Below are 22,650 nucleotides of genomic sequence, written 5' to 3'. Positions count from 1 at the left end.
CCACATATATTTTACCTTCCCAGAACTTCCTCTCCTTACATTACTTAAATAAGTCTAAAAAATAAATCCTAAAAGGTGACATAGGCCCTGAAAAAAACGTATTTTCCTCATGGCCTCCTATGTGAGGATAAAAAAATATAATAATTAAATTTTTCCCAGTATCTTCAGAAACCTTTTAATTTTCTATAATATTGTGTTTTCTGTTTCAGGAATGGAGAAACACGAAGAAAGAAGCAAAATTCCAGAAAGTTTGATTCAATTAATTAATATCTCGCGTCGTCCTCGTGAAGTTTGAAGATAATAATTATTATTGTAGAAAGAAAACTTAGTTTAAGTTACTCATTATCAGTGTTTAACGAAATAATTTCAACGAATTTCAATTTATTTATGTTTTAAAAATGTTTTAATAATAACTTTTTTTTTTGATTTAAAATCAAATCGTGTTTTCAAACAAAAAATATGATTTTTCACAAAAACAAGTGTGTCGACGTAACGTAAATAAAATCAAAAAATTAACCATGGATTTCGACGCATTAGGTTGGTTGGACGGATTACCGAGAGATTCGAATTCCAGTTCTCCCGTCCTTTTTGACTTTGCTTCGCTCTTCAACCACACTCCGCTGCTTCTTGACGATCTGTCGGCCAACTTCTCTGCGAACAGTAGCAACGGGGAAGTGCCTAGCTTCATACTTCCCTGGTGGCGCCAGTTGATATGGAGCGTGTTATTTGCAGGAATGGTGGTGGTGGCCACTGGGGGGAACCTGATTGTGGTCTGGATAGTGCTGGCACACAAGAGGATGAGGACTGTCACCAATTATTTCCTAGGTGAGTTTACAAAGTGCTCATATGTATGTATAACTGTACACTTCGTTTAATGCAAATCTACTTGGTTTGCTACTTCGAATGGCTCTTCAATGAGATTATAGAGACAAAATATAGAAACAAATATACAGAAAAAAACAACGGTCGCAATTGGGGCTCGAACCCAAATCCTCTAATCTTCCCGGTGACAATTCGTCACCTAATTGTCCAAACGAACAGTTTATGATGAGTTTTGATGCCCTAGAATGGCTCGCAGAACTAGATATCCCCCTCTGACCCCCCACCGTACGAAAGAAGAAGATTTTCTACTATAACATAAGGCAGATAAATTAATCGTTTTTTGAAAATCTGAATTGAAAATTTCGTAGCTACGTATGTAAAGAATAAAAATAAAAAAGAAGAAAAAACGTATTGTGAAAACGCTATTTGACTTACGGGGCAACTAAAACTAAATTGGAACTGGTGGACAACTGCCGGTTGCAAACTCGTTTCCAATCGATCTTCTCTCGCGGTGCAACTCAAGTTTACAATTTGACTAATTATCTTAGCTTGTTTAATCATAGAATGAAGAAGAACACTTCAGCGGTCATCTGTCACTATCGTTTTGCGTTAAAAAATGTCTGCAAAATAAAGTGATGATGAAGCCGCCATTATTTTTTTCTTTTCTTGTATAATCGGGAAACCTATAATCGTAAATACACGATTTTTCAACCTCCTGAACAAATTTAATGTTTTCTTGCGCGGACATATCGTAATCTGACGGCTCTTGAGGATAATAAGGAGGAGGTATATGCTCTTGATAGACAAATCGCAAATATCTTGAAAACTGACATATCTATGGGCAACTGAAACGCGCAGGCGATTTGTGAGTGACTGGTTGCTTCGCCGTTGAAAACTACAGTGTTTTCCAATAAGAGGTGTTATTTTTATATTCAATCGTAAAAGATCAATGGTTTTGTTGCTTGTGTGGCACATAGCGCAGTTTTGTTGAAAGTAAACGTTGTCCAGATCAATACCATCCAATTTCGGCCATAAAAAATCATTAATCATCTCTCGATAGCGATCCATTCACCGTAACTGTTGCTCCAGCCTCATTTTCAAAAAAGTAAGGTCCAATGACTCCGCCGGACCATAAACCGCACCAAACAGTCACACGTTGGGGATAGAGATGCTTTTCAACAATAATTCTTGGGTTTTCCGAGCCCCAGATGTGACAATTTTGCTTGTTGACGAAGCCACCGAGGTGGAAATGGGCCTCATCACTCAAGATGATTTGCATTTGATTCACGCAAGTGAATTTTAATAATTTCAATGCATTGTTGAAGCATGTATCGTTCCATTTTTATTAATGGCGTAGTTTTTACTTGTCAAATGTCAAAAAATAACAGCTTCAAAAGTAACATCTACCGAAATAACGGGCTATTCAAAATAACACCTCTTATTAGAAAACCCTGTAGTTGCGCTGTGTGCGGACCTCCATTGAAATACACAGGATAGCAACTTCAGTTGCAAACTGGTTCTTTTTCATTTGTTCGGTGAGCGAATGGAATTACTGTTTGTGATTCAAGATGGTTGTAATAAATCCGTATAGCTCATAGATATTACAACAAAATTTACATTTAAACTGGAATAGCCAGTGTTGTGTTTCTCACAAACTCAGGACAAAATCTGGCATGTAAGAAACACTTACTTTTGTTTCTAGTAAATTTTTAATTCATTTGTTATATGATAAACACAGATATTCAAAGAATATGTGCGTAGAAAAGCAATACACGATAGCGGGCAGCGTTTTCGTATTTGCGTCGAATACTACATTCTACATCACGGGTGTGACTGAGATAAATATACGCGAGATAATATACGCTTAGACTATAAGACGAACACGGATAACTGTGTAAAACTACTGCTACTGCTATTAGGTTGTCCTTTTTATACTTATGTGTTGCTACGTTCGCTATCTCACTCTCTCCAATGGCGCTGAAAATCTTCGCGAAACGATCGAAATACTTGTTTTTTTCATATTAATAAATAATTTTTGGGCATTTTAAAACTTATTTAATGCATTTTACTTGGAGGTAGCACACGTCCTTACACGATGCGTGACAATTTAGTAATAAAACTACGAAAATCTCCAAATATGTACTTTTTGCTTGCCACTTTGAGATTTCTATAGCGTGCCTGTTTTGGTATAAGCATATGCAATTAACTTGCCTGCCTTGAAGTTGAGCATCACCCGCCCACAACCTAAAGCTATAATTGTGAAATAGGTTGCTTCTCGTAGTATACAGTTCATGCATTTCGGTCCATTTAAACTGAGGCTGCAGCAACCAATTCTAAAAATAATGTATTGTAAAAGTTCTGCTCGTGCACTTCAAGTTTGCTAACTTGCCAATTATAGAACTTTCGGGAACCTTTAAAATACCTGAAACTTCCCTACTTTCAGTAGTTTATATAATTAAGGAAACAAGAATTAACAAACTAGGCTGGAAATAGCCGTCAAATATAGGTCGTCGGTCCTACCGATGATCCTGGTACGTAGCGCGTTGTGCGGCACATTTTTTAGCCTCAATCTTCAGAAGTTAAAAGGTATCCTAAAATACATAAATAAATAAATTAAGGAAAATTCAAATAATTCCTCAGCAGAGCTTTTAAACACAAGAATAAGTCGTAGAAGCGACCCGAAGCACAAAGCCCATAGCACAAAGCCCAAAGCTCAAAGCTCAAAACTCAAAGCCCAAAGCTCGGAGATCAAACAGAAACTCAAGTCCCAAATATAGAAGCTCAAACCTCAAACCCGAAGCTCTAAGCTCAAAGCTCGAAGATTGAAGCCTAAAGCTTAAAGGGCATATTTGAATCTCAAAGATCAAAGCTCAAAGCCTAAAGACTAAAACTCAAAGCCCAAGCCTACGGCCCAAATCATTAAACTAGAATCTCAAATCTCAAAGCGCTTAGCTCAAGCATCATCACCATCGTGGAACATTTTCTCAAAGCGAAATAATTGATGTTCAAATTCGAAACTCAAAAATCAAAGCCAAAGCTCAAAACTCACAGCCCAAAGCTCAAAGATTTTAGATTAAACATCGAAACTCAAATTCCCAAGATGTAAGCTCAAAGCACGAAAATCAAATCTCAATTATGGAAGCTCAAAGTTCAAAGCTCAAAGCTCAAACCTCAAAGCGCTTAGCTCAAACAAAACATCAAGTAACGTCATCACCCTGAGGGACGATCTGTTAATTGAGAAGCTCGAAGTCCAAAACTTGGAGCTCATATTCGAAGCTCAAAGATAAAAGCAAAATATCTTCCCAAAAGCGGTGTTTTTTATTCTTATTATATATGTAGGGTTTACGAAATGTTTCTGCAAGTCCAGTCCTCTTCGTATATTTCACTATATCTATCAAAATCTACTGACAGTATGACGGGTTCCTCTCCAGTGGGCTGTGGGGCTGCGGGAGATGATGATAAAAGTCAGATTCGATCGAAGTTAGGAATATGGACGGGGTAACGGATAATTTTTAAAGACGATTGGTTCAAGTGTATTTTATTTTCAGTGGCACATAGATTTTATTGAGGAAGCATTTCAATTCTTTTATCCCACTTTGCATCAGCCAAAATACAATTTTATATTTTATGATTCTCTATTATATGATAACTGCATTAATAAGCTAAGAACAAATCGATGTCCAAATTCATTTTATTATTTTTTTTTGGTACTATCACCCTTTGTTTATTATTTCTCCCGTGTGTCCCCTCCCTTTTCAGTGCTTTTCAAAGCAGCATGCACATCCTCTCAACATTTCGGTCTAATGGTCTGCTCCAACCGTTGAATTTGAGGATGCATACCTTTAAGGATGAGTAGGATGCTTTAGATTTTAGATCATTCGATCATTTCGTTATTTTGGGTACTCGACCCAGTTAATTTAATTTTCCGATCGATTATATTAATTAAATTATGTAGGATGTAGACTCATACACCAAACTTTACATTTTTAAAACGCTTAACCAAATTATTTAGCATCAAGCAAATCTGTAGAAAATTTCAAAGGATTGCAATGTGTAAAAGCTGTTTAAGTCCGCAGCCTGTAAGTCCATGGCATCCCTAATTGGGGTATGTTATGAGGTTAAAAGGAGTGAATTGGGAAAGTATATGTGGAAAAGAAAGGTTGGGAAGGATTCGGCTATTCATTATTTGAATGGCTTTTCAGATCTGATCACCAAACATGGCTAAAGCCATTTCAAACGACCTCTGGATTCGTATCCGAGGATCTAAACGGAGGTCGTCAGTATTATGCGGTGAAAATAAATGGCACGATCAAATTTTCAATAAATCTATTTCTTTAGTGACTCGTCTCAAGAGCCAGAATAAGCGAGGAATTAGTACCTCACAAACTGAAAATTTAGATGAAGCAAAAGATGTGCTCCAAGACATTGTTGTGGACATAGAACTACAATTAGAGGCGCTACTGCTTAATATTTTGTCGATACTTTTTCCACTCTTAGAAAAAAATCTTAAAACTAAAGATTGTGTATGATTTAAAATGACTTAACGGCTGCGCGACAATTTTCATACAATACTTAACTTTGGATTTGAAACCAAAATACTCGACCGAACTCAATTTATTTTTATCAAATGTATAGCAAATATCTCTACGGATAAGTGCTACTCCATTCATTTGTGTTTCAAATTTTCAAATATTCAAACATCCATTCGAGAATTCAAATTTTCACGATTTCAGAACTTCTGAAATTTTTGTTAGTTAATAGTAATTAAAAAATATTCTTGCTAGGCCAAACGTCCCTCTTAATACATCGCGCATTATTTTAAAACTGTTTTTATTTTATATTTATGTATATCACGTTTTCTTTTAATTATCGTCATGTTTAATTGAAAAAGGTGTTTTACATTATTAATTTCATCATGCTGCTCGGCAATCTGTAGTGATAAATAATATCTTGAGTCCATGACAAAGTTCCATAATTTGCCTTGTGCCGGAATTTGTGCTCCTGTTCACTGTTCAGTACTAGTTGGGAATTCCGCTGTACGATTACGCGCAAGGCCTTTAATATCTCCAGAGGATTTTGCCTACGTGTTCACGTAAACAATTATTATTAGATATTAGAGATGATTCGTTCATGAGTGAGCCGCACAATTTAGCAAGCTTTTTTTGATGAGCCGTATTCGTACGACTCCCAGTAAACCGTACCACGGCTCAATTGAACGGTTGCTCTTTTTATCAGGAGATATTTAAAAAAAATGTCTCATTATAGTTATACACAAATTATTTATTATTACATAGTCAGAAACGTGTACGGTGTCTGACATTCCGACATCTGGACTTGAACAAATGTACCTACACTAGGGTGTCCCAAAAAAATTAAAGTTGTTATTTTTGAACGCATACCCTCTAATTTTGTTTTAATAATGACAAAACACTTATAAATTTTTTTTCGTTTTCTTTGGACAACTGCAACCCGTGCCGACTTGCATCGAAAGATGTCAGTACTTGTACATTAAGACGCCAGCGAGCAATCGTGTTGATGAGCTTGTAGTAACTTGCTATTTTGTTAGTAAACGAAAATCACTCGTTCAGGCAAGATGTTGTTAGATTTACGCACTTCTAAAAATAGTATATTTTTAATAGGAGTCGTAAAACACCAAATATTGGGTTCTAAACTGCCATCTAATGGACAAGTTCTTGAAGTTTTGTTCGACAATATCCGGAAAGTGAATTTAACTGTCAATATATACCAAATATAGCCATATTTGGTATTAAAAGCTGTGTTTGAAGTAAAAATCAGTCAAGTGACTACAAGCCCTGACATACCACTATTCAAAAAGTTTCAAGATAACTGTAAAAATGTTGATCCCGATAAAATTCAGTGCTACACAGAAAATTTCACATTGCACCTAACCGCTTCCGAAATCGATGATTTGCTTGACTTTTAACAAAAATACTTGGAGATGACTATTGAGAGTTTTTAGAGCTCTGTGTGATAGTTTTAGGAGGAGATACAGCGAGAAAATTTAAGATTCGGCCTCCAGGTGCTCGATGGATGACAAAGGCGCTTTATTCTTTGAAACTATCATTAATTTGTGCGCAATTTAAAATTACCGGTAAGGATAAGGCGGCACTTTTAGACGTTTGCCTGTTCATAGTAACATTCTATGTCAAGCCATGGTTACAATGTATTATAGCAGTTAAAGCACCTTACCAGGACTTGTGCTTTTTGAAATCGATGAAAGCTTAAGAAAAAATTGATGAAAACATCTCTATGGCAGCTTTATTTCTGTTCAGTAAGCAGTTATGGTATTTGACCGATGAAGGATCTATTTTATCGCTGTTTGACGACGCTGTGGATCAAAAAACAAAAATAAAAATGCTCGAAATATCAAAAAAAATAATTTATCAACCCATGACAAACGTTACATCCCATCGAAGGAAGATCTTGATGGTAAATTGTATGGTAAGTTTATTAAGTAGTTTAATATATGTTTTGTATTGAGGTTTTTGTTCATATCATAATTTAGTGACTTTTGTTTCAGAGAAAAATATTTACGACTTCATTTCAGTCAAGAGCAAGTATTTGTTTGATCGTCTGAAAACAGATGCAAGTTTTCTTAACGAATTCCCTACGATGTGGTCAAATAATGCTTCGTATCAAGAAGTCAGAAAGAAGGTGTCGCCGCTGAGGTAGTGAATGATACAGCTGAAATAACTGTTAAGTTAATGCAAGATTTTTATGGCTTAATCTCACGGTCGAAGAGGAAACAAAAATAATTTTTGTTTCCTCGTTTTCAGGACCACCGGAAGATTTATCCTGACTGTAAAAAACAAACTATGAAGACAAAATTTAATCAATAAACCATTTTTAAATATAAAATACTACATAATTGAACATTTGTGCATTTTTAAATTTTATTTATCCGACAAAAATGAAAGTTGAAAATCCTTCCATATTAACTCTGTACCATATGTTTGGCATCAAGTCGGCACGAGTTGCCGGTGTTTAATCAAAATAATATTTATTATATGAGTTATTGGGATCAAATGGAATAAAATAAGAGGGTATGCATATTTAAATTCATGAAAAAAAAATTCTTCCTTATGTCCTGGGACACCCTAACCTACACCTACTAAGTACCTAGCATCTAATTTTTCTTGTGGTACGAGGCAGCACACTGCTACTAAAAGTCGTACGATCATTCATAAGCTGGGAGTTTGGAGCCATTTCTGGGGGGCCGTAGCGGAGGAGATGTGCTGAAACTTTTACGAGCCAGTCTCATCGGGCGAGCACAGTATTCTCATACGCTGATACACTTTGAGCTCAAGGCTCCCATTCAATTGAGCCGTCGCGTCGTTCAATTGAGTTGACTCTATGAGCCGTACGAAATTATTGGGCTGGTACCATGGCTCCCGCTCTTAATAAAATGAGTCATGGCCTATCGCTATTAGATATAAATGGGTTTCTCGATCGTATAAGTGACGCGGCACTTGAAGGACTATTCTATCAAAAGTTAGACGCACGCTGTAAATCGATATGGAACAACGAAATAGCGTACATAGGTAGTTTTAACCTCTACCTGTATATATAATATAAAATAATATGTATATATACAATATATATGTAGCAAAGTGTCTGGTGTGCGGGCGGGCGGCCTGACTTTGTTTTTTAATAAATAAATCGGTTTTATTCCGAGATTGATGATATTTCTCACACTTGACCTTTAAACAGGGGGAATGTCACTATTTACGTGATTAAGTCACCTAATCAATATTTACTATCCCTAGTGATAAATTAAACAATTTATTTAAAACGTCTGATAGTCGCTGTACATTTATTTCCTGAAATGTCAAAACTAGGACTCATCTTGTACCAATTTCACATCTTTGTACCACAAAACTTGTGCATACTTATTATTTGAAGTAATTTTCTTTATCAATTTACTCTGACTTTATAGATGTTACGCGAAGTAAAATGATGCATATTTGAGAGATGTCTACCAAAAATAATAGATTAAAAATAAAAAGAAGCTTTAAGCTCTCTCTGAAAGTAGAATTTAAATTTCATTATTTTTTTAATTTTTTAGATTTGTTCCGTTTTTTATTCTTTACTGAAGCATTATCTGTATGTTCTAAACTCAGTGTCAGAACTAATTTTGGTTTTCTTCAATTTAACGATAGTTTTTTTAAATTTTATAATATCAGCAATTGTAAAGACATGCGATGAATTATGAGAATTAGATGTAGACTCATGGACATAATAAAACCTATTTGCAAATTATGACAAACTAGTTGAAGTCTCCGATTTGGCCAGGCTTTACTCAGAGTTTTTCGAAATTAGACTTTGACCAATCTTTCTCTTTGATAGTCAATTGTACAAAATGTCATCAACCACCGAATAAAAATTATAATTTTGTATACAAAACAAATTCTCGTCAACCGCCATACGTCACAGACTTTCTTCATTATATTAATAGTTATATAGAGATAATTCTTTACGCTGAATTTAAAAAAACAGATGGAGACAGTTATTCTCATCTTATTTTGAACGTCATGTGTTCTGAATTTCATCAATAAGTATCAAAATTTTGCTTTAAAAAGTGGGAAATGGGGAGGAGGAGAGTGAATTTTCTTATTTTAATACTCAAGTGTGCAAATTTTCATCAGTCTCGAAATAAAACTGTAGATTTGTGTAGAAAACAAATCCACATAGCCCACACGCTGTCCGCATGCCCGCCACAGGTCAAAGACACTCTTCTTCATATTAATAGATATATAGATAGCTGAAGTCCTTACACTAAAATTATGAAATCAGACGAAGCATTTTGATATCAAAGTAATTTTCATAAATAAGTATCGAAATTTTGCTTAAAGGCGTGGGAAAGGTGGATGGGGGAAGATTTTCTTATTTTAAAAATCAAGTGTGCAAATTTTTGTCAGTCTGGAAATAAAACTTTTCGACGAAATAAGAATTGTAGGTAGGTACCTAAAGCCTAGTATGTAGATTCAATACTTTGTTTGCTATGGTATATTTTCTACTATAAAAATATACATCGTTGTTCACATAATCAATAATTATCTTTATTTCCTCCAAGTACTGGAACCTGTCAAACAACTTCATATGCTTTGATTCATATTTGTATTTCTGAAATATGTTCGTATATTTACTAATTCCGTGCCACTCAATACGTCACATTATATCCAGTCACTTCGTACAACTTTAAACCACGAAATTTAGTTAGTTATTCCTTTGAAACTAAATAATATTCATCACCACATAGAAAACAGAACTTCATACATCGAGTTCCACAAAGTTTGAATTAAACAGAATATTCTGGTGCCCGAGTGGACTATAATGTAACATGTTCTGTTTGTGTCTAGTCAAGTGACAAATTACAATTTTGAACATAAGCCATAAGTGAGAATGGCGTGATGCGGGTTCAGGGACCATTATTAATTAAACACTCTGTCACACGTTAAAATGTTCAAACCAATAAAATTATTTTTAATAATATGTTTTGGCACAAATGAAATGCATTAACTCATAAATTTTAATTTTGCGTAGATAAATTATTACTCAAGCTTCCCCGTTGCCAACAGGGGGTAGTCAAAATCTCTAAAATTACTATCTTCGACGAATAATTTTAAATAGAAACCTGATATTTATATTTGTTTTTTTGTTGTTGTTTCCCAACAAACTTACAAACATATAATTTACCATTAAATAAACTAAAGCAGGTATTCGATTAAAACTTAAGATACTAGATTAATATTACAGATAATTTTAATGTTTGTAATTTTAATTACTGGATTAAAATGAAAAACCATTTAATCGGATATCGACATCGTTGCATTGCTTCAAGAAGCTCCGCAGCGAATGGTTGCCGACTACTCAGTCAGCCAACAATAGTGATGCAATTTATAAAATTTCAAAGAAAAGGTTACCTAACAAGTTTGGTTTAATTTGAATTAGATTTTTTTAATTATTTCAATTGATTATTTGATTCAATTCGATTAAAGTTTTTATTTATTTATCTCTTCTATTTACATAAAATTCAGGGTGTGAAGAGACTTACCATATATAATTCCTGCCGTTATTTGGAGTATAAAGTCTGAACGAAATTTTGTTTGGTGACATTTTTTAGGTTTTTTTCCAAGTAAAACATTAAAAAAAATCATTTGGTATTCGACAGTTAGGGTCAGATGAGGGGTTGGGTGTTACTTGGCTGAGTGATCATCTGTAAGGACACAATGATTTTTTTGAAAAAAAAAATAAGCAAGAGGATAATATTTCAATTTTATTTTTTGTTCCACATTTTGTCAGAAATCACTGGTTAAAGCGAGTCAAGTTCCTTAACTGAACGTGTAGCTGTGTAGCAATATTGTGAAACCAAATATGATGTAAAAACTAAAATCTATCGAATGTTATCGAAAATGTTTTATTATGTATGTCAAAATACATTATTTAAATTAACTAGGTATCATTTCTAAAATTAAGTAATATTTCTTAAATCGCTAAAACCATACCCACAGCTGAAACCATACACCCGTAGTAAGTGATGAGCGCGCCATCTCAATCGCTCGTGCTATTACAAAAGCTGTATGAGGTGCTCGGGGTTGTAGTTACTTACTGCGTGTATGAATATTTGTTTCCTCCTTCTGTACCAAACGGTACTTAATGTTAATATATACCCTAAGTCAGTACATCCCCGGCCGTCTTCAATACTTATGTTATGTTTGTTGATGAACGAAGAGTTTTTTTTTTATGAAATTAACTTATTATGATTTTTTGGGTCTAATAATCTATATTAAAAATCTACAAAGATTTGTACCTAGTAAATATACAAAAAAAATAAAATTAATTTAAAACGTATCTATTTTATAAGCAGGTATTTTTTTCCATCGTACGTTATCCAATTTTGGGAGAATGTTTCGTATAGTTAATTATTTGATTATATTTAGTGTAAAATAGTATACATTAAATCGAGTTGATAATTTTTATACATAGTTTTTATGAAAATTATAAACATTTTTTTTTTCAGTGAATCTATCAATAGCCGACGCCATGGTCTCACTGCTAAACGTGACCTTTAATTACACCTACATGCTGAATGCAGACTGGCCCTTCGGAACCCTGTACTGCAAGATCAGCCAGTTCGTGGCGGTCCTCAGCATCGCAGCCTCCGTCTTCACTCTCATGGCGATCAGCATTGACAGGTGAGATAAAAAAGTTTTACCATTATTTGTCATCGTTTTATCTATGGTGTATCTGTTGTGAGAATACACTTGTCCAACATAAGTAATTTAATTACAAAACAAACTACATGTAAATATATTTTTTGTCAAAAGTTAGGTATTTATAACTCCACACTATGGGGGAGGCTATGAGGAAAGTAACAACGCATTGAAATTATTGAAATTCACTTGAGTGAATCGAATGCAAATCATTTTGAGTGATGAGGCCCATTTCAACCTCGGTGGCTTCGTCAACAAGCAAAATTGTCGCATCTGGGGCTCGGAAAACCCAAGAGTTATTGTTGACAATCCTCTCTATCCTCAACGTGTGACTGTTTTGTTCGGTTTATAGTCCGGCGGAGTCATTGGACCTTACTTTTTCGAAAATGAGGCTGGAGCAACAGTTACGGTGAATGGATTGCGCTATCGAGAGATGATTAATGATTTTGTTATAGCTGGAATTGGATGGTATTGATCTGAATAACGTTTACTTTCAACAAGACGGCGCTACGTGCCACACAAGCAACGAAACCATTGATCTTTTACGATTGAATATCAAAATAACACCTCTTATGGGCAAAAGTAACATCTACCGAAATAGCGGGCTATTCAAAACAACACCTTCTATTGGAAAACGCTGTAGTATAAAATAAAGTATCTATTTGCGTCTTCTGTCTGTCTGTGCGCTTAGTTTTCCCTCAGGGCCTATGTCAACTTAGGGGATACTGCGTGGAGGGTATTTTTAAGGAAAGATAGGAAAGGAAGTTCTGGAAAGGAAACGGTTAGAGGTTTGGGTAGGAATCTTGGGGTCAGCGTGCCTAAGACTGGCGGACTTATGAATCCATGTTTTTTTTTTTTTATAGTGAATACCTCACAAGAGTCCCAACTGCTCCCGTCTGGAGCCAGTGAGACTATGGCATCCCCAATTGGGGGATGTTGTGAGGCTAAAGGTAAGTGGGGAAGGGAAAGAGGAAGGTGGGGAAGTACCTGGCTATTCAGATCTAGTCACGAAACACGGCTAAAGCCATTTGGAGCAACGTTTCAATTCTGAATGGTGGTCTTACACCAGGGCGATACTGGTAGTATCTTCCACTCTGGAGCGTGCCGCAAATATACTATATATTATTTTAATTAATCAATTGTGAAATAACACAAATTAATCAAATAAAATTTATTTGCGCACGCCGGGTTCGAACCCGCGACCTTCGGAATGGCAGTCCAATGCGTTACCACTGGACTATGCCGGCCGTCAATGTAAATATTATGTTCAGTAAAATAGTTAAAAACAGTATATTTTTAAACAAATTACGCGTGATAGCTGTTTCACCTTCTGAAGGCAATATCAAACTGTAGTGAAGCCACTTACAAACGCCTCATTTAAATTATTTCCCTACGAGTAGGTACTTATAATGTAAACAAATTGATTTTATGTTTTTTACAATTATTTTCACACACGGCGATAATGTGAATTTTAATTTAAAACAATAGAATGAATTATTAAAAATTGTTTTTTTGCAAATCACAGTTAAATTAAATTATGCCATTACAAAAAACAAACAGTTCTCTACCTTTAACAAATACATTCCTTACCTATAACATGAGTTCAAGTAATTGGTATTTGGTACAATTTAAATGAATATTTTCACACACTTAATACCGGTAAAAATTTGTGGAAGATTAAATTTATTTTTCTGATACGGATCATTGTACTAAAATTATTTTCGAACATAATTACACTCAGAAACAGTTCCAACTGGCTACAATGTCATTATGACGTAGAAAACGCTACTGGCTGGTAAGGGAGCTGTCACCAACGTCGCCCGACGTGACTTCAACACCACCGAATTCATGAATAAAAACTAACTAACGTTTTGGCCGCAAACTGAAAATGACACATTATGTATTTGTTCAGCAAAACTGGAAGAACAACCATATTTTCGATTGGTATGAATATAACTTATCTTTGCCTATGCTTGAATGTGATATTTTTGCACAAACACTCATGAGTACAGGTTGTGTTGGGCTAGCAAATTCTTCAATAGTGACCAGCTGCCAACCCTATATCTGTAGAAATTAAGTACGCCCAACAATTGAATTTGGGAGCTACCTATCGGATGAGCCCCCAAATACTTGGCGATCCGACTGATCGATAATCCTTAGTTGACATACCGATTGCCATCTGTAATGCAGAAACATAATGTAGGCTTTTTGAGTCTGTTATACAGGTATTTTCATGCAGCCTGCTCATAGGAGCTAGCAGCATTAATCCCTGGTACACCGGTGCACGTTCGCGAAACTCGACGGACACTAGCGGAACACGCGTTAATAATTGATGCTGGCTTCATGAGAACGGTAATTTCTTTGACTCCTTTTTGTGTAAGTCGGCTCGCATGTAGAACGAGCTACAGGCATCTGTTTTTCCTCCATCATATAATCCGGGCCTCTTTTTCAAAACCCCCATTAATATATCCCTTCCTACAGCCCCTACCTTAACCCTAACAACTCTGCCCAACCGGGTGGCGACGTAGTTCCCCTGTCTTTATACTGTGCAAACACGGGAGCTCTTGTGAGGTGTCACATAAAAAAAGATGAATAGTATTAATGGCAATTTATTCCATCTTTTTGCGAAGCCGGTAAAGTATCTCGGTCAGTAATGAATAGGAGTTTTTGCTGGCAGCTTTTAAAGGTTCAGGAAAGTTAAAAAAAGCGATTGTCAGGAAAAAGGGCAATTTGGCTTTATTGCTCCTATTTCAAATTACTCCTTTGTTGTCATTGATCACGATTAAGTATAAAACGTACCAAATAAGAATTTTATTTATTTGAAAAAAATTTTTTTTTATACTTTAAATATATTTATTAAATATTTACAGAGTATAATTAATAATGTTAACAAATATAATTCATACAATTAATACAACTAGTTTTCACTGCTTTTGATTTTTAATGTTCCTCTTCTATAGAAGCTGGCGTTTGTGTCTAGAACTACTAAAAATACACTTTATGGAATTACACAAGTGAAAAAAAACTAATTCAGCCTAAATTTGGTTTTGCTTAAAAACTGAAATTTATAAAGCGCAATACTCAACAATTTAAAATTTTAACCAATTAATTGTTTAAGTAGTTGCAGTATCCTTGTGTAATTTTGTCCATGTGTAGTTCCGTCCTTGTGTGGTTCTGGCAGTGTAATATTGGTACGTGAAATACACGTCTTTGTGATGTATAATTTCATCCTGACATACCTCCTGCCCATCTATCTTTCCTCTAAATTTTAAATAAATACTCTTCTTTGTTAAGCCCTCGCATACCTAATTTCTGCCGCTTTATAACAAGTTTCTCGTTTACTCTTTAAGATTTTAACTACCAAAAAAAAAATTATGTAGATAATATCTGTACGTTATCTGTATGTTATGCCGAAACATTAATTATGTAAAATAGAAAATTATTAAAAACACGTTTTGTTCTGTTATTTAATATGTTATAGGCATGAAAAAATTTACAGTCTATCTTTAAATGCAATCAAAGCATTTTGTCGAGAGATTTTTGTTCTATTTCAAACGAATCGTGTTTTATTAAATATTTTCGTTATTCGATTAAAATTGTTTTTTTTTATATTAGCGCGGTTCCTCTTACATTCGTTTTTATATATCTCCCTTCCAAACCATCTTTGAACGCTTACTACGGTATCTTAACCTAATTGAGAATACGTTTTTTGTAAGAAACAACGTACGTATTCCATCTTTTTTTGCCTACGGAAATTGTAATGAAAGGATTAAAAATACGCTACATGCAAGCTAATAGACATGTAGCATAGTTTAAAATGTGGCATTACAAAGTCAAAGCAGGCTCCTAGTTGCCCACTTAAAACTTTTAATGAGTATTTAGTGGTGCAATATGAAATTTGGATTAGGATTCTGAAATGTCTGAATCCACAGGGACGTGACTGGAATAGAAATGTGTTAATTAATATTCAAGATTTGTTTATACATAGGTTATGAATTTGAAGTACAATGGACGCATGGTGAAATTAACTAACCGAGCAAAATATCACGATCTATGTACACTAAGGACAGGTTGTTTCGGATAATTTGAAGAATTCATAAAATTTCAACGTTCGATTCGGGTTGTGTAAAAGTCTTTTTCAAGTTCTGTTATTATATCATTATAGGCTAGTTGCTTGAAAGAATTTAAATAAAAACAGAACTTGAAAAAATCTTTCACAGAACTTGAAAATGAACATTGAAATTTGATGATTTGTTCAAATTCTCCGAAACAACCCGTTCTTGTTGTCCGTCTTTTTTCATAGAATTTGAAGAAATCATCAAATTTCAAAGATGATTTTCATGTAACGCAAAAGTTTTTTTAAGTTCTGGTACTATATTATTATTTGCCAGTTGTTTTACTAAACTGAAATTATAACTGAACTTGAATAAAACCTTCACAGAACTTGAAAATCAACTATGAAATTTGAACAATTCATCAAATTTTAACGGTTATTTTAGGGTTCTGTGAATGTCTTATTCAAGTTCTGTTATTATATTATTGTAGACCAGTTACTCGAAGGAACTAAAATAATAACTGAACTTGAAAAAAAACTTACACAGAATTTGAAAATTAACTTTTAAATGAGATGAATTCTACAAATCCTCTGAAACAATACTTCCTCATAATAAAAACTTCAAATTATACAATAAAACTGATAATAACCGATACATTCTTAATCATTATTTTTTTTGGTAAACTAATATTTAAGACAAGATTTTATATGCATAGCACAAAGGGTAACAATTATTTATAAGCAATAATTATTAGCCTGAAACATGTCCAAGTCTGAAACATGTCCGTTGGCGTCATGTATCTTTTATCAGGAGATTTTTCAATGTGAATGAGTGTTTCAGGCTAATAATTATTGCTTATAAATAACATTCTTAATCGATTATTTTTAATTTGTTCGTTTCTCTAGATGCAGTTTACATAATAAGTATGAGTTATACAATTTTTTTAAAGCAACTGTACGGGTATTTACTACTGGCGAACTCCACACAAGAAGAACCTGTACTTAAGTGTTCGCATTTTTCTTAGATAAAATGTTATAATGCCGTCATAAGTAAAAACACAGCATCATCTTCTTTAGACTCATGGCGGCAGAATTGTATATTAGATAAGTAGCACACGGAGAAAAATAAGTTTTACTAATTTATTCAAAATCTCTTAAAACTATTAGAAATACGGTTGAAACCTTATTGTACATTCGTATTTTTCTTAAAGTTTATTAGGAAACCTATCAATTCATTCAATAAGGGCCCGCAATGCCGTTTTTTACCAGTTTACGAATAATTAAAGGAAATTCTTAATAAATCAGCAACATTATATTGAATGGACACAATGTAGCAACAATTTTTCATTTTGTTTTTGTGAAATCAACATTTTCATCTATACCAGAATGGTTTAGTTTTATTTAAATAAGTTGTGTTGTTCCTTCATTTATTATTTCATTGAAAATAAAACATACTTGCTGTCTTGATAATCAGATTCTTATACGCCCGTTCAATGTTAGTGTGGTAAAACCGGCCTCGAGCCTTGTCTAAGACTGTTTTAACAAATCAAACGCCAGTAATAAGTCAAGTTTTTCACTGTTTTGACCATACGCATCGCGTTATATTTACACCACCTTTGTTAGTAAGACTGATGGTATATTTGCGTCATTTTCCGAATTGGTGGAAACTCTCAGAAAGACTGCCATTCAAAATAAATAAAATACTTTAAATGTCTTTTGCCGCATTTGGTTAACAGACTGAATATCCAGGAGCTTACCAGCCTTCCTCTCCTCTAAATCTTCTTTCCATCCTATTCCCTTCAGCCGTAATTAAAGAATTCATGGTCCTACTAAATTCGGATAGTCGGGAGCAGTTGGGACACTTCTGATGTGTTTACATAAAAAAGTACAAATAGAAAATATGGAAAAAAACGGTTTTGGACTTCGTCAAGTTGACCACACCCAGTGTTGTTAATATCCATGAAAAAACAAAATTAAATAAAAAATAGCATCACAAAACTTCACAAGTGTAAAACGTTACAGTGATCAAAGATCCTCTCTGAGAGCACATTAACGACACAAATATACGTGTTAAATAATCTTATCCGGCAGAAATTTGGCTCACAGTTCGTTTTACAATGCTTCACATTGAATAGATAGACATTCAGAAATTCGGTGTTACATTCTGCGTTAACTTTTATTTGTTTTTTACTACAAAATACCCACGGTGCTGAAATTGTATGCTTTTAAACATTAAATACATAATGAAAAATAAGTGGTCAAAATTTATTTATAAAAATGGCCTTAATATCTGACCATAATAATAAATATAAACAAAATTTCTTTCACTTTCATTTGCATTCACTTGTTTAGGTTCCTATTTTTACTAATCCCAACTCTGCATATTTTGACTGAGTTAAAACACTATTCTTTATGCATTTGTATATTTTTCTTGATTCTTTTATTGTACTTGTTTATATTCATATCATAGAACTGTTTTTAAAAAAATAATGCTTCTAATTTTGGAAAAATCTGTTCTTTTAAATAACAAAAAATGCCCACTACTATTGTGCACAGGTTCCTATTTTTATAATTTTGTAATTACCCATTATTACCAGCTCTGTATTGTTTTTGTTAAGTTATGATTATGTTACACCCATGTTATGTTTATGGTAGGTTTATGTTTATGATATGTTATGTTCATGTTATGTGCATGTTATGTTATGATATGTTTATGTTATGTTCATAGTATGTTTGTGTTATGTTTATCTTTATATTTTATAATCACATTTGTTTACTCCCATATGCTGTGTTTGTTTATAAGATTGCCAATTTCATAATTCTGTTTTTAAAAAAACGCTACTAATTTTAGAAAAATCTTTGGTTTAATAACGAAAAGCGCCCACTTATATTGTACACAGGTTCCTATTTCTATAAATTTGTGATAATCTACTGTTACCAGCTCTGTAACGTTTATGTTAAGTATGTTATGTTTGTGTTATGTTATGCTTATGTTATGTTATGTTTATGTTATGTTATATTTATGTTATGTTATGTTTGGTTTATTTATGTTATGTTGTTTTATCAATGTTGTTTTGTCAATCATGTCAATTTTATCCTGTAATATGTTGTATTTATTAATAAGAAAAATGTTGTAATGTATGGCCAAGATCACTCTTAATGGGTGAAAGCCAATATAAAGAATAAAATAAAAATAAAAAATAAGTGGTATTATTATCACATATTCTATAATGATAAAAAAAATTATGATTTCTCTGAACCAAAGTCATTAGAACTAATGTAAAAGAATATAAGAATTAATAGAATTGAAGTTGCTGTGGTGATGTAGAAAGGAGAGGGTTAGGGGAAGGTTGAACCGAAATGTAAGAAAATATAGCGAAGGCAACGAATAGATTCTGTATTATGGGCATTTTTTTCCGCAAATCACAATGTGGAGAATTATTTCTTCTATGGAGAAATTCCCTATCCACCTACCCCCATTTCAATCATATGGCTGTTGAACCAGTGCGCATGTTGGTTGTGTTTAATCGGTAAGTTATTTTTATGAGATACCTACTGACTACTCGACATTTTTTCGAATGGTTAATTAATTATTTTTTGTGGTTTTCATGTTTTGTTGAACTTGCGTCAAAAATTGTTTATAAAAATACATCTTTGATGTGTATATTTTCTCCTCAGAACATCTAAGAAAAACCATTTTTCTTAATTATAGTTCTGTATTCATTGTTGAAAAGTGAAATTTATCTAAAAATAGGAGTGCCATTTTAAATACGTTACTTAATTCATAAAACTTGAATACTAATTCATTTTTTTTACAGTGTTTATTTTATAAACTCATCATTTTTTATTTTATTACCTAAAATTAAAATATAGTATGTATAAAAATGTTCGTCAAAATGTCGAATGGTTAGCTTATTGAGATACAATAACAGACTTAACTATCTAGGGTAAAACATAGTTTCTTGTAGACTCTTGTGCGAAATTAACAACAAAAAGTTATTGCCTTTTCAAATAAACTTTCACTTCTGAATTATGTTCTATATATAATGTATATTTATCGAAGTATAGAAATTGATTAAATAAATATTTTTATATCATTTTGCACGTACGGCGACGCTATGTTTGGGGACACAAAAGTGTAATACAGAAGTTAAGTCGTCATCACAATATTTATTACGGTGTACGATATGATTACTGATACAGCATTATACGTGAATCATTAATCTTTTTTTTATCAATAACTTCATCTCCTCAATTATCTTTTGATTACTATATTTAGAAAGAAAATAATTCAACAAGTGATTTTCGTCAATCAAAGAAAAGCTAACGTACCCAACTTCATTTAACTATGTAGATTATTGTATACGCCGTTGTGGTGATATTTCATAAAAATTGCGCTTTATAAATTGAAAATAATTTAATTGAACCGAAGAAAAAAATCGTGATTAACTTGTCATTCTTATTTTTTAATAAAAGCGACTGAAACTTTATTGACGTTGCCAATAAAGTTTCACTATTCTATTTCTATTAATAAATTTATAATTATATTTTGCGTATAAGTTTTTTCCGTTTTTGTGAGCTCTTAATTGGTTGATCTTACATAATAAGAGTTTTTTCATCATTAATTATATTATCAAGTAACTGACTTATTGAACATCACAATATTGACGTATTTTTATAACAAAGATAGTGTAGGAAATCGATCCCTATGAATGAAAACGTTTCTGTACAAAGGGTGGTGTTTCCTTTGTCATGTCCATAATTTGGCAACAAAAGAGAATATTGCTTTACCGAAAAAGCGGGGTAGGTAACAGTAGCAAAAGTTGTTTAAAAACTTGTATTTTTGCTTTTGTGGTTCATGAAATTCAAATGCTTGTGGATTACATATATTCTTTGTAACTCAGTTGGAATTCACAAAATGTATAATTTTTGGTTTTTACCCTCTTTAAAACCGGCGTATTCATAAATATAAAAAACATTTCTCCGAAGAGAATTGGGTATTCTAGGGAAATTACATTTGATATTTTATATACCACTTTTAAAAATATATAAACATATAATATAACTGGTAAAACGAAACAATTTACAAAAACTATTAATTTATGACGAAAATAGAATCAGATGGGATACGGCAAAATTTTTGCGGCGGCACACCAACAGTTTTTTGATCATTTATTTTTTTCCAATTATTTTACAACATAAGTAATTACACACATTTTTAGAAATAGAAAAATTTTACGTGCATATAAAATATAAAACAAAGGTAATTAAAGGGAACCCACTAAGGCACTGCCCATTAAGGTGGAGCGGTCTAGTATGGAGAATTTTTTTTTTCGTAATATAGAATTCGGCATACGCGGGATTGGTGCTCCGTTATGTACTTATGTTAAGTAAAAAATATAAAAAAAATATTTATTTATAATAACAACATCGCCACCACTTTGAATTTTTGATAAAAACACTGAAAACACCAATAATGTTCTCCCGATTCTTAGAAATGCTTATAATTATGTTAAAAAAAATTGAGTGTTTATTTATTACCTATGATATAATTACATTATTATTTTATAATATAATTATAAAGTAGGACTGTAGGAACAGTTAAACTATTCCCACACAGCAACGAATCCTTCTACACCAAACGCGTATCAAACAGAGTGAAATGTATCGCGTATCATCTTGGCGAAGTTTCCGATCCGCTAGACATTATCTAGTAGATCGGGGTACTGACGCTATTCCTTCTTGTAGTTTAAACTTTAGACTCTCAAAAAATGTGCTTCGTCTTCAATTCCTCAAGAAAAAATGCAAAGTGAAGCACAACCAAATAATTCTCACCATGAGGTGAAAGACTTCCCTGTTGTGGCCAGAACACTAGACAGATATTGTATTTCAGATCGAGCAGGAGCTGCAATTGTTTTCGCTGTATTACAAGGTGTTGGCTTAATTTCACAGAACGATACATCTCGCGTTGTGGATAGGAGTAAAATTCGTCGAGCTCGAATCAAGAAAAGAACTGCCCTTACTAGTAAGCCGTTAGTAATCGATTCCAATCAATTTGGTTTTTACTTCGACGGACGGAAGGACAAAACTTTAAGCATCGAGGACAACTGGCGAAAAATAATAACTGAATAAAACGTTATTTTCGTAAAAGAACCAGGTAGCGAGTACATGGGACAATTTTCATTAAAAACCGGAAAATCTGTAGGAATGAGTAATGGAATTATTTCATTACTGTCTTCGAAAGATATTGCTTTGGAAAAAAATGTTGCAATTGGATGCGACGGAACTGCAGTTAATACGGGGTACAAATGAGGTGTTATTCGGCGCCTTGAATCACATCTCAAACGGCCTTTACAGTGGATTGTCTGTCAATTACATGCAAACGAACTCATTTTGCGACATCTCTTTGAGAACATCGACGGAACCACGACTGGACCGCAAAGTTTCACTGGAATTATTGGTAAATCTTTAAATAAGTGTGAACAACTTCCTGTCGTGAAATTTAAAATCATTCAATGTTCATTACCAAGTATGAAAAAT

At 33.4% G+C, this 22,650-nt stretch overlaps 1 protein-coding gene across 1 annotated transcript in view; it reads left to right on the top strand.

Annotated features, from left to right (window-relative positions):
* The first annotated feature begins 518 nt into the window (after nucleotides 1-518).
* LOC149423118 (tachykinin-like peptides receptor 99D) overlaps nucleotides 519-22,650 on the top strand; it is a 563,330-nt gene continuing 541,198 nt past the window's right edge. The window contains exons 1-2 of the mRNA XM_089633048.1: nucleotides 519-825; nucleotides 11,864-12,038. Coding sequence (XP_089489174.1) covers nucleotides 519-825; nucleotides 11,864-12,038 — 482 coding nt within the window. The remainder of the gene's footprint in view (nucleotides 826-11,863; nucleotides 12,039-22,650) is intronic.

Source organism: Hesperophylax consimilis, chromosome 6 (genome assembly GCF_061612785.1).
Source record: "Hesperophylax consimilis isolate HC1 chromosome 6, BYU_Hcon_1.0, whole genome shotgun sequence".
In the NCBI taxonomy this organism is placed as follows: Eukaryota; Metazoa; Arthropoda; class Insecta; order Trichoptera; family Limnephilidae; genus Hesperophylax; species Hesperophylax consimilis.
Note: the sequence above shows the minus strand (reverse complement) of the source record. Positions and strands in the feature narration are given on the sequence as shown.